The sequence below is a fragment of the Mchenga conophoros genome, linkage group LG6, assembly GCF_057382185.1.
Source record: "Mchenga conophoros isolate Kocher_MC1m ecotype Shallow Benthic linkage group LG6, M_conophoros_male_GT1.1, whole genome shotgun sequence".
Classification (NCBI taxonomy): domain Eukaryota; kingdom Metazoa; phylum Chordata; class Actinopteri; order Cichliformes; family Cichlidae; genus Mchenga; species Mchenga conophoros.
In genome coordinates, this window is record NC_140531.1 from 20,342,228 (window position 1) to 20,360,403 (window position 18,176).

At 41.0% G+C, this 18,176-nt stretch overlaps 1 protein-coding gene across 4 annotated transcripts in view; it reads left to right on the forward strand.

The window, feature by feature from the left end:
* The first annotated feature begins 655 nt into the window (after window positions 1-655).
* The window catches only part of cxxc4 (CXXC finger 4), a 43,614-nt gene continuing 26,093 nt past the window's right edge, over window positions 656-18,176 (forward strand). For 2 of the 4 annotated variants that reach the window (XR_014892717.1, XM_085276702.1), the window contains exons 1-2: window positions 14,773-15,168; window positions 17,126-18,064. Coding sequence is in view for 2 of the 4 variants with exons in the window: in XM_085276702.1 (XP_085132828.1) it covers window positions 17,240-18,064 (825 nt within the window). In the remaining 2 variants the exon portion in view is untranslated. Of the gene's footprint in view, window positions 1,025-1,496; window positions 1,659-14,772; window positions 15,169-15,293; window positions 15,492-17,125; window positions 18,065-18,176 lie in introns of those variants that run through there. The other 2 variants (XR_014892718.1, XM_085276703.1) reach the window with 2 other exon arrangements.

Consider the following 18,176-nt stretch of genomic DNA (forward strand, 5'->3'; position numbering starts at 1 on the left):
TGGACTTCAAACATGTTAAATTCTGGGCATCTGCACTCTTCCTCTCGACTATAGGACCCTGAATTTCCAGTTCTTGACAGGAATTGTAGCCCCTTAGCTTGAGATGTGTGATGACGCTTGAGGCACTGATTCAGTTCGTTCCTTGTGAAACTCTCTTGAGTTCTTGAATAGACTTTTCTTGACAATCCTTCCAAGGTTGCAGTCATCCCCATTGTTGCTGTACCTTCTCCTATAACTTTTTTCCCTTTCATTCAACTTTTCATTATTTGCTCTAATACAGCAATCTGTGATCAGGCAGCCTTTTCACCAGTGACCTTGTCCTCTAGCTTACGTTCCTTGCAGAGGATGTCAGTGATCATCATCTAAACACCTGTCAATTAGCAGCCTTCTCCATGATTGTGGTTATGTGTACTGAACTACATGAAGAGATAAATGGCGTTTGTACAGTTTGACTAATAATTTACTCATACTCTGATTTTCATGAGCTGCAAGCTGTAATAATGAAAATGAAAACAAAAAAAGGATTCAGATGTTTCCACTTACCTGTGACGAATAAGACGAATAAGTTGTTTCCATTTCATTAGAGATGCTGAAAAGCAATAAATCATTTTTTAAAAAGTTTATTGTAGCCCAGTGGCAAACAGATGGAATTAGAGACTGTTTATTGTAATTATTATTAAAGGTGTTTTATTTTGTTCAGTTAAAAGCACTCATGATTGGAGAGAGACTCTAAAGAAAAAATCCAAATTATTTTGTATGGAATTGCATTATTTGTGTTATTTATTTATTTATTTTGTTTCTCAAAGGTTATTTTTTGACCTGGATACAAATGCAGTCCAACCAATGGGATTGTTTTTCATGTTTGGTTGCGCTGCTAAGGCTGCTTAGACCACACGCGCCATAGCAGTACCTGTGGGGAAAACGTGGTAGCTGTTGAAACAGCGAAGCTGTTGGTGTCTGCTTGATTAGCCGCCAGATTTGGATAGCCGAAGCTAGTTTTATGAATACGAAGTGCTTTGCACTGGTGAGTAACGAAACTGTTATAGCCGCTGATCGGCATCCTGAAATGTTAATGTTGTTCGCTTCAAAAAACAAACGCTAATGGTGACGGTACTATGCAAGTAGCTAGCGAGTGTGCTAAACGCTCACTCCCGTTGTTAAGCGTTAGTTGAGAACTTATTAGCTGTTGTTAGGTTAAGGAAAAAACAGTATGTCTATCTGTTGTATTGAAATGTTTTATTGTGTTACTTTTATTCATCACTGTTGTTACTTGACCGTGAGCAGAGTATATTGAGTTTGCTGCTTTTAATGAGCAGTGTGAATTGCTTTAATGATTGGTGATAGCTACATTGCCATGTAATGAAAACGTTTAGAATTTGATTAGTTGTACAACATTAGAAATTGAAACACATTTTGTTCATGATTTATACTTTAAACAGAAGTGTTAGTTAAGTGTGAACCGTGTTCATTTGAAGTAATTCTGACCTCACTCTTAGGTCAGGTTTTTTGAGTTGGAGAAAGGAGCCGAGACTCCTCGGAGAACATTGGATTACAGACTTTGTGGAAATCCGCAGAAGAGGAATAATTTTCCATTGCAATGGATGGCGAGCCACAGCCCATTTGGAATTGAATCTTGAAGTCTGGTTGCCTGAACTGTGGTAGGACAAAACAGTGCAAACCATACATCGATCGTGGACTGAACTCACACCAATAACTCACCAGATCACCAAACAGGCCTGATCTGGATCCTATTGACACTTTAAAAGACCCGGGTCTAACATTCTTTTCTTTTTTATTTTGGGTATCTGTGCGCGCACACACAATTTTGGTTGTTATTGTAAAGGCAATACAGTGCACAAATTTCAAATACAGTTGAACTATTGCTTCATCATTTGCAGTTGTGTTTTCATTGTGGTTACCCATCCTCTGGGCTCCTGTCGTTCCTGAAATCTTCTGATTTGCCCATTGTTTATATATTTTGTTACATACTGGTTACATTATACTACAAAGACAACATCTTTTTTTTAATATCAAACTATGCTTATGCCTTTTCTTTGTAACAAATTTAAGTTCTAATAACAAATTAGTTACATTGGGTATTTACAAATGATATGTATGGAGATATCATATCTGGGTGTATGGTAATTCGGGTGCACTAATGTTACTAGCCAGGTGTACCAGTTGTAATCTTCCAAATCGTGGATATAATTCACAACATACATAAACCAACAATATTACTAACAACACATCTGGTTTTATGATCACTCTACTTGTCTGGCTGGATATGTGGACATAATTAAACGGACAACAGATATAGACTTTATGTTAATAGCTGATGTAAATGTGGTCTTCATATCTATTAATACTTATTTAGGAACAAATACAATGTCAACACATTATTATTATTTTTAGAAATATTGTCATTTAATGGTAAAATCACTGCAGCAGTGGCGTCTGTGATATGACAGTGTCAACCAGATGTAGACACTTAAAAAAAGCAAAAAATCTGACAAGTGTGAGTGCACACAAACTGAGTCACATCCAGAATGTGACCTATGGGTTTAACTAGGTGTTTCTAAAAGATATTTGTGTTTGCTAAAGTTGTTTGTTCACCCACGCTGACAGATGAGCAAGGCAACAATGTTTACACACATTAACTCAAAAGTAAAGGCATCCTGACAATTCCTTTTTATGAAAGGTGAAACTCCGAATTTGAATCACTTGTCAGTGAATGTATTTGTTAAATGTATGTAAGCATAGGCAGATATGAAGTTGGTTTGTTAGGTAGACAAGAAATGTATACATGTTCAGGGTATGAGAGGGTCAGTGAATCCACGGTAATGTGCAAAGCTCTTGACTAGCCCTTCATTTCATTAAATTTTCCTAGGGAAATTTGGAAATTGCTTCAGCAGTTTATTGAAACATGCCAACATTACATAGAAATATGGCATATAAAGCAAAAACATACGTTGTACAGTTCTAAGGACCTGAAGGGCAATATTTGGTATGGCCATCTTTACTGTTAAATGCTGTGTAGTCTCTCTTTCTTGTCTCTTTCAGGCTTTCTTGCATTTCTGCATTCATAATTGCATCGGTTTTAACAAGAACAACAACACTGACAACCTCAAACCATGACAGAGCCTCCACCGTGTTTACCAACACTGTTGTGCCTCTCTCCTGACCTCCTCGATACATACTGATGATCATTTCAACCAAAGATTTAAAATTCAGCGTCATCATCTTAATTTTCAGATCATTTCTTGTGTAATTTGGCATGCCTCAGTCTTTTCTTCCTGTTTCTTTTTTTTAAGAATGGCTTCTTGACAGCCACCCTTCCATTGACACCATTTCTGATGGGCTTCTGAAAACTCAAGACTTTTGGACAATAATTCAATTCAGTTCAGTTCAATTCACTTTTATTTATACAGCGCCAAATCACAACATAAGTCGCCTCACTTTATATTGTAAGGTAGACCCTACAATAACACATACAGAGAAAAACCCAACGATCAAATGACCAAGCACGAGCAAGGCAACAGTGGGAAGGAAAAACTCCCTTTTAATAGGAAGAGAACTCCGGCAGAACCAGGCTCAGGGAGGGGTGGCCATCTGCTGCAACCGGTTGGGGTGAGAGAAGCATGCTGTGGAAGACAGGCAGAGATTAATAACAAGTATGATTGAATGCAGAGAGGTCTATTAACACATGTTGACTGAGAAAGGTGACTGAAGAAGAAATACTCAATACATCATGGGAATCCCCCAGCAGCCTACACCTATTGCAGCATAACTAAGGGAGTATACAGGGTCACCTGATCCAGCCCTAACTATATGCTTTAGCAAAAAGGAAAGTTTTAAGCCTAATCTTAAAAGTAGCGATAGTGTCTGTCTCCTGAATCCAAACTGGAAGTTAGTTCCATAGAAGAGGGGCATGAAAACTGAAGGCTCTCCCTCCGATTCTACTTTTAAATACTCTAGGAACAACATGCAAGCCTGCAGTGTGAGAGCGAAGTGCTCTATTGGGGTGATATGGTACTATACCCCACAAAGCAAAACTGGTATGGCCTGGATCTGGCCCACACAATGTGCTTACATATGGCCCACATACCACAAAGAATGATGGCCCTTTGGTGGCCCAGATCTGGTTTGCCAGAGGTGGCCCACACATGGGCCAGCACAAGGCCAGTTGCAGACACACTGGTGGTCCTGTGCTAGCCCATATGTGGATTACCTTTGGCAAACCTGATCTGGGCCACCAAAGGGCCATCATTCTTTGCGGTATGTGGGCCATGTGTAAGTTGTCTGCAGCCACGGGCCAGTTGCAGACACACCACTGGCCCTGTGCTGGCCCAGGACAGTTTCAGCTCTGGCCCCAGATGTCAGCCTAATGTGTACTTTAATCAAGCCATGTAATAACAACATGTGCCGGAACATAGTAGTGCAAAAATAAAATGACGAAAATCTGTTCAGACAGTGAATGGACTGATTCTTATATAGCGCTTTTCTACTCTCCCGGATTACTTAAAGTGCTCTATACAACATTCTATATTCACCCAATCGCACACTTTCTCTAAACTGAGTGCTTCCTAACTACATTCACATTCTTGACATGCAGACTGAAGGAGCCCGGGATCGAACCACTAACCTTCCAATCAGTAGGTGACCTGCTCTAACTCTGCTTTACCTCCAGTAAACCCTCACTAGGTTTTGAATAAAGTGTACACTCACAAACCTGTCAAACCTGCATTTGAAACATTGGCTACCATAGTTGTATAGTATTGCAACATGGCATTTGGGTCTTCTAACTAAAATAGGAAAATAGGAACATACATAGTGCCGTCATTGCCAGACCTGGCCCACATCTGGTTGACATGGTCTCTGCATTGACACCAGTCAGTCAGAAGTGCCAGCTTGATGCTGGATCTGGGGAAGACCTGTTTTCTATGAGCCTGGGCCTAGAAGTAATAAATGCATAAACTAGTTTTTCAGCATCACTCTGACACAGGATATTTCTAATTTTAGAAAGGAAGAAAGCAGTCCTCCATATTAGTTTAATATGTGTATTGAAGGACATATCCTGGTCCAAAATTACTCCAAGGTTCCTCACAGTAAAGCCCAAGGTAATGCCATTGAGAGTAAAAATTGTGTTACATACCATATTTCTAAGATTTTCAAGGCCAAGTACAATAAACTCAGTTTTATCTGAATTTAGAAGCAGAAAATTAGAGGTCATCCAGTTCTTCATGTCTTGAAGACATTCTTGTAGTTTAACTAATTGGTGTGTGTTATCTGACTTCATGGATAGATAAAGTTGGGCGTTATTTGTATAGCAGTGAAACTGTATCCTATCTCTCTAACTTCACGTCTCAGAACAGAATCGCCAATTACCGGAGTTTGATCCATGAACAGGTTAGACACATGAACAGGTTGGTGGTGTACCAGAGGCTTCTGTTCAGAACTACGCTTCGTCCTCACCGTCACCTAACCATCCTGTTTCCCCAGCTGCTAGGGACAGTCTGCTGGGAGACAGCTAGCGGGGCACCAGCTACAGGGACCCTGCTAGCTACGGGTTTTCGAGGGTGCAAAGCCAAGTCTCCAATTAGGTGATCCATGAAAGTGCAGGGGGGACAGGTGAAGAGGCCACGCTGCTAGCAAGTCGGCTATAAGCTAAGTTAAGATAGCAAAACCCTAAAGAAACAGTAAGTGAATACTTTGACTATACATTAGCGAGTGAATACACAGAGCGTGTGCTTTGGATGAAGCACGTGAAGATTACACAATGAAATAAGAAGTTATGTCTAAGTTTTTAATTAAATTGTTACGCAGATAAGATAAGCTACTCAAAAACACCAGTGTGTTGGACCAGGAAGTGATATTCTACCGCAGAGAGAGCGAACACCAAGTGACAGCGCCACCCCAGGAAAGACCAAATAAGCAAATGCTAAGCAAAGTTAAAAAAAAGAGAAAATATATATATATATTTTTTCAAAACTATTTCGCTGTTTCCTCAAAGCAACATCAAAGAGCCAAAGCAGTACATTAGACTGCCTCAAAACCAGTTGTTTTCCTATCTCCACCTCTGAAAATCTATGAAAGTTTCCTGTGGTATCTGGGACAGCATGATGCTACTTGCCGCATAAAGTGAGGCGGCACTGTCACAAATAGCAGCAGTATTTCACACCCTATTTCGAAGTTGTGTTTTGAACTTGGTTTTTACTTGCTTATTTATTTGCTTATTTGTTTTTTACTCTTTATTCTAGTTGTTGGCCTGGTTCAAACACTAAAAGCTACTTTGTTAGTTTTAGGAAAATATGTTTTGGGTAAAAAAACAAAAAAAAACTGCTAATTCACAGCATTAAGCCTGCAATTTGAAAAATGGCACTTACCCTTGGGTTTAAAATGTGGTTCCAAGGGATCCTCTATGAACTTCCATATTTGACAACTTGGGAATGAGAGACCCATCTCACTGTCACCAAAAACCCCCCAGTGCATCATGGCACCGATGCCAAAGGACAGCTTGTGCTTAATTTGGAGATGCCAGAAGCTTTGACAAAGCTGCAGTAATTGATACCCTGGGAATGAGAACGGCAGAGGTGGGACCAAGTCATTGTTTTGCAAGTCTCAAGTAAGTCTCAAGTCTTTATCCTCAAGTCTCAAGTCAAGTCTCAAGTAATGTCAGGCAAGTCAGAGTCGAGTCTCAAGTCACTGGTGTAAAAGTCCGAGTCAAGTCACAAGTCTGAAATTTTGAATTTCAAGTCCTTTCGAGTCATTAAAAAAAACGAAAAAAAGCATGTTGCAGTTATGCTAAATGTAAATATTAGACCATGTAATTTTTAAATCTGTGTTTTTCTCAACACATGACAAAATAGTGAACTTAGAAAATATACACAAATTGTGAAATTGCACCTCTTTAGAATGCAGCTCAATTAAACCTAGCTCCAAGAATAATTTTCACCGACATTTCTGAGATAAGCTGCATGTTATTCTTCGATGCGGTTGTAGGACCAGCTTTAAAATCGCATGACAAAAATATCATACACATAAAAAAAAAACTGCATCACCGTAGCCTGGAAAACATTTGCTAGTTAGATGAAGTCAGCTATCTCATCGTAGCATATTTATATGCATATTTATAATCATACGGTTCTTGGAGTGAGTGCATACACTCATGAAGTTTAGTAACTTCAGGTCACTGCAACAAGCCCAGGTACAGTTTACCGCCGGATGGCTACAGGACCTTGAAATGCACCGTGTAGAACGAAAGACCATCGTATGTATCATATAAGTTTACCAGTCTCACAAATCGTCTTCATAAATACACATTCGTTAACCGTTTATTAATAGGACCTTTGAGCTCAACGATAATTAATTAGTAGTGGAAATAATTTCTGGTACGCGTTACAGAAATGTAGCAGTGACAATAATATTGTATGCTGTAATCGTACTGGACAATTAGTGATACAAAACAACTGTTTTACCCTGTGAATAAAAGTATATGTTTTTGTCAATGTACCATAATAACAGAAGCGAAACGCAATATTGTGTCAGGACAATTCACTATTTATGCACAATAAACAAAGGAGCATAGCGCGACAATTTCTGTTCAGCGCCAGACTTGCTTGTAACCTATATCACCAATTATGTTATGAAAATGACGTATTAACTACAACAGCAGACTGACCTTTGTGGAAATGCTTGGAGCAGACTAACCTGTGAGCTGGAGTGTTCTGGGACGTTATATTTGATCTTTGAATGGCTGCAATCCAGGCCATCCGTCGCCTGTTTGTCACATGGCTCGAACAATTTCTCTTAAACGTCGTAATCCGATAACAACCGATCTCTTTACCCGTCGGCTTCCCGTGGCTGTCATGCGACCAGCTATTGCAGTTAATAATACAACAGCTTCTTGACATTTTTGTGTTTCTTTTTATCGCTGTGTGACTGATTTCAATTGAAAGCCTGCACGCGCTAGTACCTCTTGCCACGAGTTCCCAGAATCCTTTGCGGTTCTACCCGTGAATGACGTCACATTTTCAATCTCTATATAATATGCGTGTTAAATTTTATATTTGGGGTAAAATATCAAGTCTTTTCAAGTAAACCGGTTCAAGTCCAATTCAAGTCCCAAGTCATTGGTGTAAAAGTCCAAGTCAAGTCACAAGTCTTAGAACATTTTTTCAAGTCAAGTCTAAAGTCATAAAATTAATGACTCGAGTCTGACTCGAGTCCAAGTCATGTGACTCGAGTCCACACCTCTGGAGAACGGGCTGGTTGGAGTGGGTTAACACTGGCACTGTTCTGTAGCTATGCAGTCTCATATGCAGCTGCATGTGATGAACTACGTGTTGTAGCACTTTACGCTCATAACTATTGGTAAAGTATTCTGCAAGTTGTGTTCCTGTGGTTCCTGCCATTTTTAAGAAGGTTCTAAGCTCTAGCTCTAAAGATCTAAAGCGTTGACCCCAAATTTTCATTCATGTAGGCTACATGAAGATATTCCTTTCCTCAGGTCTAAGCTGCGTTTTGTGTGGGAGTGATTGTGTGTAGATGCCATCACCTGTAGTAGACCGTGTGCTGGGAGTTTCTTTTCAGCACAATGAGGTGCGCTCTATACACTCCAATTAGCAGGTAATTGCAATGGGAGGTGGAATCGCTCAAATGCAACCCAAGGAAGCAGCGTAAAACAGTTAAATCACAGCAGAAGGCTAATGTGCAAAAGGTGAGGGCATCATATATTAAAGACTGCAGGAGGAAGTGAGGCTGCTTTCTGAATAAATGCTGCCAAGGTTGCTGCTACACTCTGGTGCATCACTGCCAAACCCATAATCTCCCACTGTTTATTTTCCCAAGTTGCTCTAGCCCTCTTTTTCTCTTAGTCTCTCTTCACTCTCTTTCCATCTGTGTCTGCGTCTTCATGCTTTGAAGGCCTCAAAGGAATGCTGTTTACCTTAACAGTCTGTGGGAGCCCATCAGAAACACCTCCAGAAGTTACAGTCAAGCTCCTCCCTCTTTCTGGTCAGACATTTTATTTCATCGGAGAAACAGTTGTGGCTCTGCTGTGGTTTTTCCTCACTTGCACACAAACATCATTACACCCTGAAAGCCTTTTGAGCCATCTAAAGCAAAACAGAAGTATAGAGCGTGTTTGAATTAACAAGCTCGGGTATGACGCAGTTACTCGCTTCCTATCATTATGTGGATCATTCCATGTCCACCAAAGCTTAATAATTTTCCTTTCTTGTGAAATATGTTTTGTTTGCATCATTTTTTTCTAATCTCGCGAGGCAAGAAAAGGAGGATGAATATGAGCGGGGTTCCTGTATGATCACTGCCTTTCCCCCCCCCTCACAGATGTGAGCACGGAGCTCGGATCACATTGAAACGGATGAATCAATGGATACACACCATCAATCCTCAAACACCCATGTCTTACAACTTCACTCCTCCGTGATTCTGTTCCCATCGACCAAATGCAGGCTACATTTAAATCAGGGGGTCATGGTTATTAATTACTCCTCTGAGTTCAGTGGAAAGCTCAAGGAAACAGGGGGAGGAGCAGATGCATGGGAAGCAATGCCAGCAGCACACAGATAGGAACAAAGGCCTGCCACGAAGGTTCATGCCTCCCACTGCTAGAGACCCATACACTGCCGTGGCTCTGCAGACTGAGAGGTTAAGACCACCTAGGCAGATTTCCCTTGGGGGCTATTATCGCCAGGAAGATGAAATGATTTTCAGAGAGAGGAGCTTCCACACACAGATGCACAGTTTCTGATACCGATCTCACTTCAAGAGAGGTTCTTCTTCTTCTTCTTCTTCTTCTTCTTCTTCTTTAAAGTAACTGTCAATCAAGTCTCATGTCTAAGAACAAAAGCTCTGATTGATCATTATTTTAGGCAAATGTCAAGACAAATTTATTCAGGATTTATCCTTTGCAAAAAAAACCCCAAAACTGTAAAATGCATTTTGTAGTCTCAAAACAGCATGTGGTACAGGGCGGTGTGAAAAGGACACCGCGCTACAGTGATCAAAACAAGAAAAAGAAAAACGATTTATAGAAATTGCATAAAACACACATTACGATGAATATGAAGGAGGCTGTGGAAATCTTTTCTTTAATTTTTTCGGTTGTATCTATCACGGGGCTACACAAAGCCAGGCAGACCTTCAATGGTAGGGATCTATAAGTAAGCAAAGTGGGAAAAGAAATATAACAGCTGGTGTGATTTTTTTGTTGTGTGTGTTATGTCTCCAGTTTGAATTTGAAGTAATCATTTTTAAAGATTTTTGTGTTTTCTTCATTTACATAAGTTTAAAACTAATGTTACATGCAGAGTGTATTTGAGCATTTACACGGATTCATGATGATCTGTCTGTGAAGAACTCTGAAGCATTCATTTCCTTGGATTTCATTTCATGATTGCAAAGCCTTTACATGCTGCACAACATTTACATAACATAACATCATGGCCACCTGCCTAGCATTGTGCTGGTTCCTATTTTTCCTGACCCATTGAGGCATGGACTCCACTAGACCCCCGAAGGTGTGCTGTGGTATCTGTAACAAGATCAACCAACAGATGCCTGATTGGATTGAGATTTGGGAAACTTGGAGGCCAAGTCAACACCTGGAACTTGTTGTTGTGCTCCTCAAACCATTTCTAAATCATTTTTTGCTTCGTGCCAGGGTTCATTATCTTGATGCTAACTGCTGCATCGTCTGTTCGATCGGACCATACAGGCCAGCTTCGCTGTCCATGTGTGTCAGTGAATCTTGGTTGTCCATGACCCTGTCACTGGTTTGCCAGTGTTCTTTCCTTGGATCACTTCTGCTAAATACTGATCACTGCAGACCAGGAACACGTAACAAGATCTCCAGTTCTGGAGAGACCCAGTCATCCAGCCATCACAATTTGGCCCTTGACAACTCAAATCCTTGACTTCACCTGTCAGTGGGCGTAATGTTTGTGTATATGAGCAAACATCTGAGTTTATTAATTTGTTGTGCAATAATAACTGACAGAGCAAACACAGTGGTCAAATTTTTTTTTTCTATTTAGAGATGGAAAAGAGTGAACAACGTATAAAAGTAGCCTCAGCTTAAAGATGACAGTTGAGTGTGAGACTGTTGATACTAAACTTCACTACTCCAGACCCAAACAAACCAATCTCTGACTTCCTAATCACATATACACGCACACTTAACCACACATATTAACACTTTTGTTGATACACCTACCAATTTTCCTAAACATGCCCACGCACCACTGCTTCTACTCACTGCTGGGACAAGCCACCCGTCTCCTCAGCAAAAAGGGACTGACTGATAAACACGCACACACACACATACACTAACATTATCACTCAGCTTAACTCAAATACCTCAAAACATTGAGACTGGACTGACTAACCAACACAAAGCGCAAACACACTGACCTACACCACCAAACCATCGCACACACCAACCTGTAAATGCTCTTTTGCACAATATTATTACTAGATATATTATATATTATTATTTTTTTTGCACTAACTTGTCTTGTAGCACCTTGGTTCCTGGAGGAACGTTGTTTCGCCTCACTGTGTATTTTTAAACTGTATATGGTTGAAGTGACAATAAAGTTGAACTTGGAACTTGGAACTTGGACATAATAAGTTTAATACAGTGCTCTGAGGAAGACAATCTCTTGCTTATGCTCCTTATTTACATTCTCTGTCTTCTTTCTCCTAACTCATCACATCAGCTGACTGAGAGTGCACTTTCCTCAGTTAAACCAATCAAATTTTGCCTTAACCTCTGACTGGGAGCCAGTAATTTTACAGCTCTCAGTTTTTTTAATGGTCTCTCTGCTGCTGTCAGCTGTTATTTCAGTGTAAGATCGATTCATCCCTCCTCTGTCACTTTTACCTCCAGTTTTTCACACACATGATGCCAAGTTCATAGGTAGTATATACGGTTCTATGTCAGATTAATCCTTCAGGTCTTTCAGCATTGCTCCTTTCCCCCACACCACCAGCGCTGAGTGACTTCATCGGTGCATGACTGTATAGCTTGTGGCATAACAACCCCCTTAAAATGATGATGTCACAATAGGATTTTAATATTACAGCTCTCATAACTGTGCACATCATGCCAAGGCTGTTTTCCTCCTCTAAGTCTGTCGGGAAAGCTCTGGTACACATCCTGAGTTATTCCAAACAAATCATTGTGCCCATTATGACTGACTAGCAATGACTTCACAGAGGTGAAGGGTTAAAGGTGAAGGTGAAGGTTTGTCAGGTCAGACCTTTTTTAGGCACAAAGGGTTTCTTGTAGACAGAGAGGTTTGTCAGGTACAAAACAAAAACAAAGGAAAGACTTACACCCAAATCAGTTGTTACGTCATGGAGCTTCATCAGTAAATTTGAGGTGAGGTGCATTTATCGTTATAGTTTGTGTTGCATATTCACTGCATTTTACCATTAAACTACAGTAAAACACAAATCTTTACCTTTTTCCTGATCAGTACTTTAAAATGTTGGAATACTCTTAAAGAATTATGTTTGAATTTGAAGAAATGACTTTTATAATCCAAATATCATTTCTGAACAAAGTTTAAAAGATGTTTACATAAAATTGTACAACCCTTATCACAGAAGTTTGCGCTTCTTCCTCGTCCTCTCTATTGCCACCTCTAAACACAGTCATCAAAGCGTCGCCTTTAGCAGCCCATAGGCCTGCGCCGCACAGCTCACCTGGAAGATTATGGCTTAGAAATGTGTCAGTGCAGCTGTCACTGTGTTTACTCACACATAAGCGTGCTTTAAAAGTAGAAGCGACGCAGGGACTGTGTATTCCTCTGCGACATAATGCCATCTTGCAGCGGAGTCGAAATGATTGATCGTCTCACCGATTGACAGAAAATCAGCTTGTAGAAACTCAGATAATGAATCGTATCAACAAAAACACGAGAAAGTTGGTGGTTTGTTTTTCCATTTTTTTGTCTCAAGTATCAACATTTGTTGTTTTGTTTTTTCTAATGACTGTAAATTGAATATATTTGGGGTTTGGGATCTTTAGTGAAACAAAACAAGAAATAGATGCTGTCACATCAGTCTCTGAATTTCTGATGATTAACTCAGGAAATGTCGTGCAACTTAAGAGAACATGAAAAATGGTAAGATTTGGGCCCTATTATGAATTAAATGATTATTGTTATGATTGCCATATTCTATACTGAGCTGAAAAACTAAGGAAATTTGTGTTCAGTAGATTATTTCTTTGTTGTAACAAAGCTTCTTGGTACTAAATAATGTATTCATAAGATTGTATATAAAATTTTTATTTATGTTTGTTTAAGTGTAACACTGAGGTCTTTGGGAGCACTGCAATTTCAAATTCCTGTGTTTGATCTCTACATATTGTTTTTGACAATAAAGTTGACTTTGATATTATACTGTTGGTAAACCTGTTTATTTCCCCTTAAATGCTCAACCCGAAAATGCATTTTCGGGTTGAGCAGCAGGGGTGAGTATGTTGCTTGCACCATGAAATACTTGCCAGGAAACCTGCCATGAATGCGCTTTATCATCAGACCTATTTGCTCTGGTGTTGGCAACATGTCCGCTGGAACCTGAACATGTGGAGGAACATTATGTTAAGCGATGAGCCCAGAGACTACCTCAAGTTTGGGAGTGGAGATTACAGGTGACTGCCTGCATTCCTGAACTCAACCCCACTGACCTCTTGTTGTGCAGTTCGAGCACAATTTACCAAAAAAAAAACCAAAAAAACCCCACACTGGCTAATTTTTGCTACAAATTCTGGTGAATGTGATGTCATCCAACAGCAGTGTGTGACCAAGCTGGTGACCAGTATGGGGAGGAGGAGCCAGGCTGTGTACGGTTCTTCCACATGCTGCTGAGGCTCCTGCTTGTTAAATGAATAAATTGTTAAATTCCTAATATGCTTCTGTTTCTTCAGACTTCAATCATCCAATCCAATAAAATAAAACAAAAGTCGATAGCAAAATAAGCTGTTTAGTACTGGCAGAGATGATCTGGCGAGTTTGTCATGAGCGTAACTCACAAATGCATTTTCCTTACAAAAAATCAACCAAACACAAATTTCCTAATTTTTGGTGATAAGTTTATATCTTATTCACCTTCTGTTTTATTGAAACAGTAAAGACAAACATTGTGTATTGTATTTGTTTTTTCTCTATAATGCAAAGTACCGTAAAACCAAGAATGGGATTAAAAAGGTGAAGGTCCCATCATAACCTGATCGGACGGGACTGCCACACACTGGGACTCATGGTGTAAAATGTGCCAGGCAAGATCCTTTTGTCAACGGGAAGTGTGTAGGCATGGGTGGTGAGCAGGCAGGACTTACAATGTGATGAATCCTCGAGGTCTTGGTAATTATGGCGGTCGATGGACGGGGGGAGGGTTGGTGGAGGCATTTTATCTTAATCACAGCTCAGCTCATTTCAAATTAATTTGACAAGTTACCCCAACTCTTATTAAAAGACGCGTCCCCCCTCTAAATGTGACATTATTAAAGAAGTATATTAAAAATATTTTTGTCAAAATAAAGGGGTGAAAGAGGACACCACGAGGGTTGAAGACGCAGAAATTTGCCGTAGATATTTTCTCCCTGTAGGGCGCCCTGAGCCATCCATCCCTCCCACCTCCCGAGTGTTTCTATAGTAATTTCCAGCCAATGATCAGTAGGTGTCCACATCCCTGCTTCCTCACCTCAGCACCAATCAGCCACACACAGCGACAGGAGACACGGGCTGAACTGAGACCAGGCAGACACACACAATACAGCCTCCGGATCAAGAAGAGAGGAAACACCTAACCACCTCTGCGATTTCCGCTTCCCCCTTCTCTCTCTTTTTCGTCCGACACCTTTTGGCTTATTTATGCACTTTTCAACCTTCCCCCCCCCTAGCGTGTCCAGAAAGTCGATAAAAATGATCCTTTTGTTTTGAGCGTTCTCAGCACACACACATACATACACACACACACACACACACAGTCTCCCTGTTCTCCTCCGGCAGCCTATGTCTGTGCGTCTTCTCGCGTCTTTGCATTATTTCCCCCCCGCGTATCCCTTCGCAGTGATGTGCCGTTACACGGTCTCCGGCTGGTAGCATCTTAGGAGCTCTTCTCAACAGGAACCTGGTAGGTGATGCTCTCTCCCTCTCTCCCTTCTTCTCTCTCTCTCGCTCTCTCTCTCTCAAGCTTTCCCTCTCGCTCCGAGTGTTTGTCCATCCTTATTTTGGCGTCCGGTTGCATGTGTTTTACCCTCCCGTTTTGCTGTCCCGATTTGTGTCCGTGTGGCTGCCAAGTGATCCGGCCAGTGTCAGATTATTTTTATGGGGCTTTTATTCGCACTGTTACACCGCACTCCCTCTCCGGATTATCTATGCATGACCTTTGATCTGGATGTCTAGCTCAGACCAGGCTGGGTGTAATTAATGGCATCATTGTGCAGCACAGCAGAGGTACAGCTGCTGATCACCGGACGTGTTTTGTTTATTTATTTATTTACTTTTCTTTCTTCGGTCTCCCTTTCGCACTCTCCACCTTTCTCTGGTTATCTTTCTCCTCTCCCCCTCTTTCTCTCTCTGTCTCTCCAGCTTCGAGTATTGAACATTTCTGTCTCTCTAAACTTTGTTTACAGGCTGAAAATCAATGTCCGTGACTTGATTGCCTTTGGGCTGCGTATTTCGCTCCAGGGGTGAATTGATTAAGTAATAATGACCCTGAGGAGGGCTGATCATTAAGCCAAGGAGGTTTTGTTTACGGGTGGCTGGCGGTTGTTTCAGATGCCACACTGACATTGAACTTCCAGATTTGGAGACTATGGTGGAGAAAACTCGTCTTCTCACATTTGCTTTGTGAAAATTAAAAGTGTAAAGTGTACCGAGACCTCAAGAATTGCTGGAAAGAGAGAAAAAAATATATCTATATAAAACCGTATGGAACATTATTTAGATTTTATTCTCCTGATAATCTGGTGTCAGGTTAACGGGACAAATGCTTGACTCTTTGGGCATGTTTAGTAGTGGATACACTTTAGTATATTGAGGACTTTGATAATGCCACCCAGTGTGATACCTCTTGTTCTGTGTGTGCATATTTATAATTCATTCTTTTCAAGACAGCTGCTGGGTAGCACCATGGAAGTGATTTGAAATGCTTTAGTGTTCTAGCAATGGATCAGCTTTGGCAATTAAGAGAGAAAGCCCAGAAAAAGGTAATGGAAGTAGGGGAGATGTGTCTAATGGGCTTTTATCTGTGGAAACCAAATCCAGACAGACTGGGGGAGAGAGAGAGTGAGAGAGGAAATGGAGCACCCGCACCCCCCACAAACACACACACACATGCATGCGTCCCGTCCTGAGGCAGCTGACACTGTAGTTGGTCTGGTCCATGATCTGGTTGGAAATTCACCAGTGGCTATCACTGAGCGCTGTCACAGAGTAAATGTAATCGAGCTGGCCATGAATGAATACCACTTGCTGCTCAGGCTGGTCAGAGTCTTGTTTACAGGGATGGGCCAGCTTTGCAATTACGGTTACTACAGGCGAAAATCAAGAGATTTGAAAATGTTTAACTCTGTAAATCCTCACATCCAAGCCAGATTATTTTTAAGAACCTCCTGCAGGAATTTTGTGCACGTCTTCACATGACATGAGGCTCTCTTCTAACTTTCCCAAAATAATATGATTTTGGATAGAATATTTAAATTTTCACGTTTTTATTAAATGCACTACTGCATATCCAGATGTTTGTGTTTATTCTGTGAAGCAGCAGATTGAGTTTTCTTGAAAATAAGTAAGAAGACCCTGGCAAGAGAATCTTTTAAAATAAACATGCAAAATTTTTTCTCTCAATAATAATAATGACATGTTGGTCTGTCACAGCCATCACGTTATTGTCACTTGATGACTTTTTGTGATTATACTGTCAGAGTATAAACACTGTGCCAGAGGATTCTTCACAATATCAGCCTCTCTTTTTCAGAGAAAAGTTGAAATTGAGAAGTGGAAAGTGATCAGGATGAAAGTATTTGTCTCTTTCGTGTGTAACTGTTGTTTTCTTCTCATTTGTTTTGTTTTCTTTTTCTTTTTAGCTCTGGAGGAGACAAACCAGGATGGTAACTCGTTGTTCGTAACCAGCTTCACTTTGACGAAGGCCGCTGTAACCTCAATCTCTTCTCCTAAACACTGACTAGCGTTCCTCAGCCATGTCTAACATAAACAATGCACTTTGCATTGAAAATGGACAGAATGCAGATGTGTCTCTGCTACAAAAGGATAATCTTCAGGATGGTGGATTAAGTCAGCTTTTGGATTATAATGCAGAAATGGAAAGGTACAGGTCTTTTGCAAACTTTTATAAAACCAATGGGGCATTTCCACAGACTGCTAAGATTGCCCGCATCACGACGCCCATTTTTCCCAGTGCTAGAATTGGTATGTCCCCTTGGAACTGTGATAACGCCATGCTCTGGGGAAGGAAATCAGCGGCAATAAACCCTAATAGGACCAGCATGCATAGAAATGACTCCCAGAGGCCGGGGAAGCCTGGCGTGCCGCCAGAGACGCTGCAAATGGCAAATAATAATTTCCTCTCTACCTTATCCCCCGAACACTGCAGACCTTTAGCAGGAGAATGCATGAACAAGCTGAAATGCGGCGCTGCTGAAGCAGAGATAATGAATCTCCCAGAACGCGTTGGAACTTTTTCCGCTATTCCGGCTTTAGGGGGCATCTCATTACCTCCCGGGGTCATCGTCATGACAGCCCTTCACTCCCCCGCAGCCTCAGCAGCCGTTACAGACAGTGCGTTTCAAATTGCCAATCTGGCAGACTGCCCACAGAATAATTCCTCAGCATCCAGTGGAAACCCAGCAAAGAAGAAAAGGAAACGGTGTGGGGTCTGTGCACCCTGCAGGCGGCTAATCAACTGTGGTGTCTGCAGCAGTTGTCGGAACCGCAAAACGGGCCACCAGATCTGCAAATTTAGGAAATGTGAGGAGCTGAAAAAGAAGCCAGGCTCATCGCTGGAGGTGAGAACCGGGGCTCTGCTTCCCCTTCTTTTGTTATTATCCCCTTGCACTCCAAAGCATTAACCTTTTCATCCAGTCACGTTCTAAGCCCTTGAAAATTGTTTCCATGCCC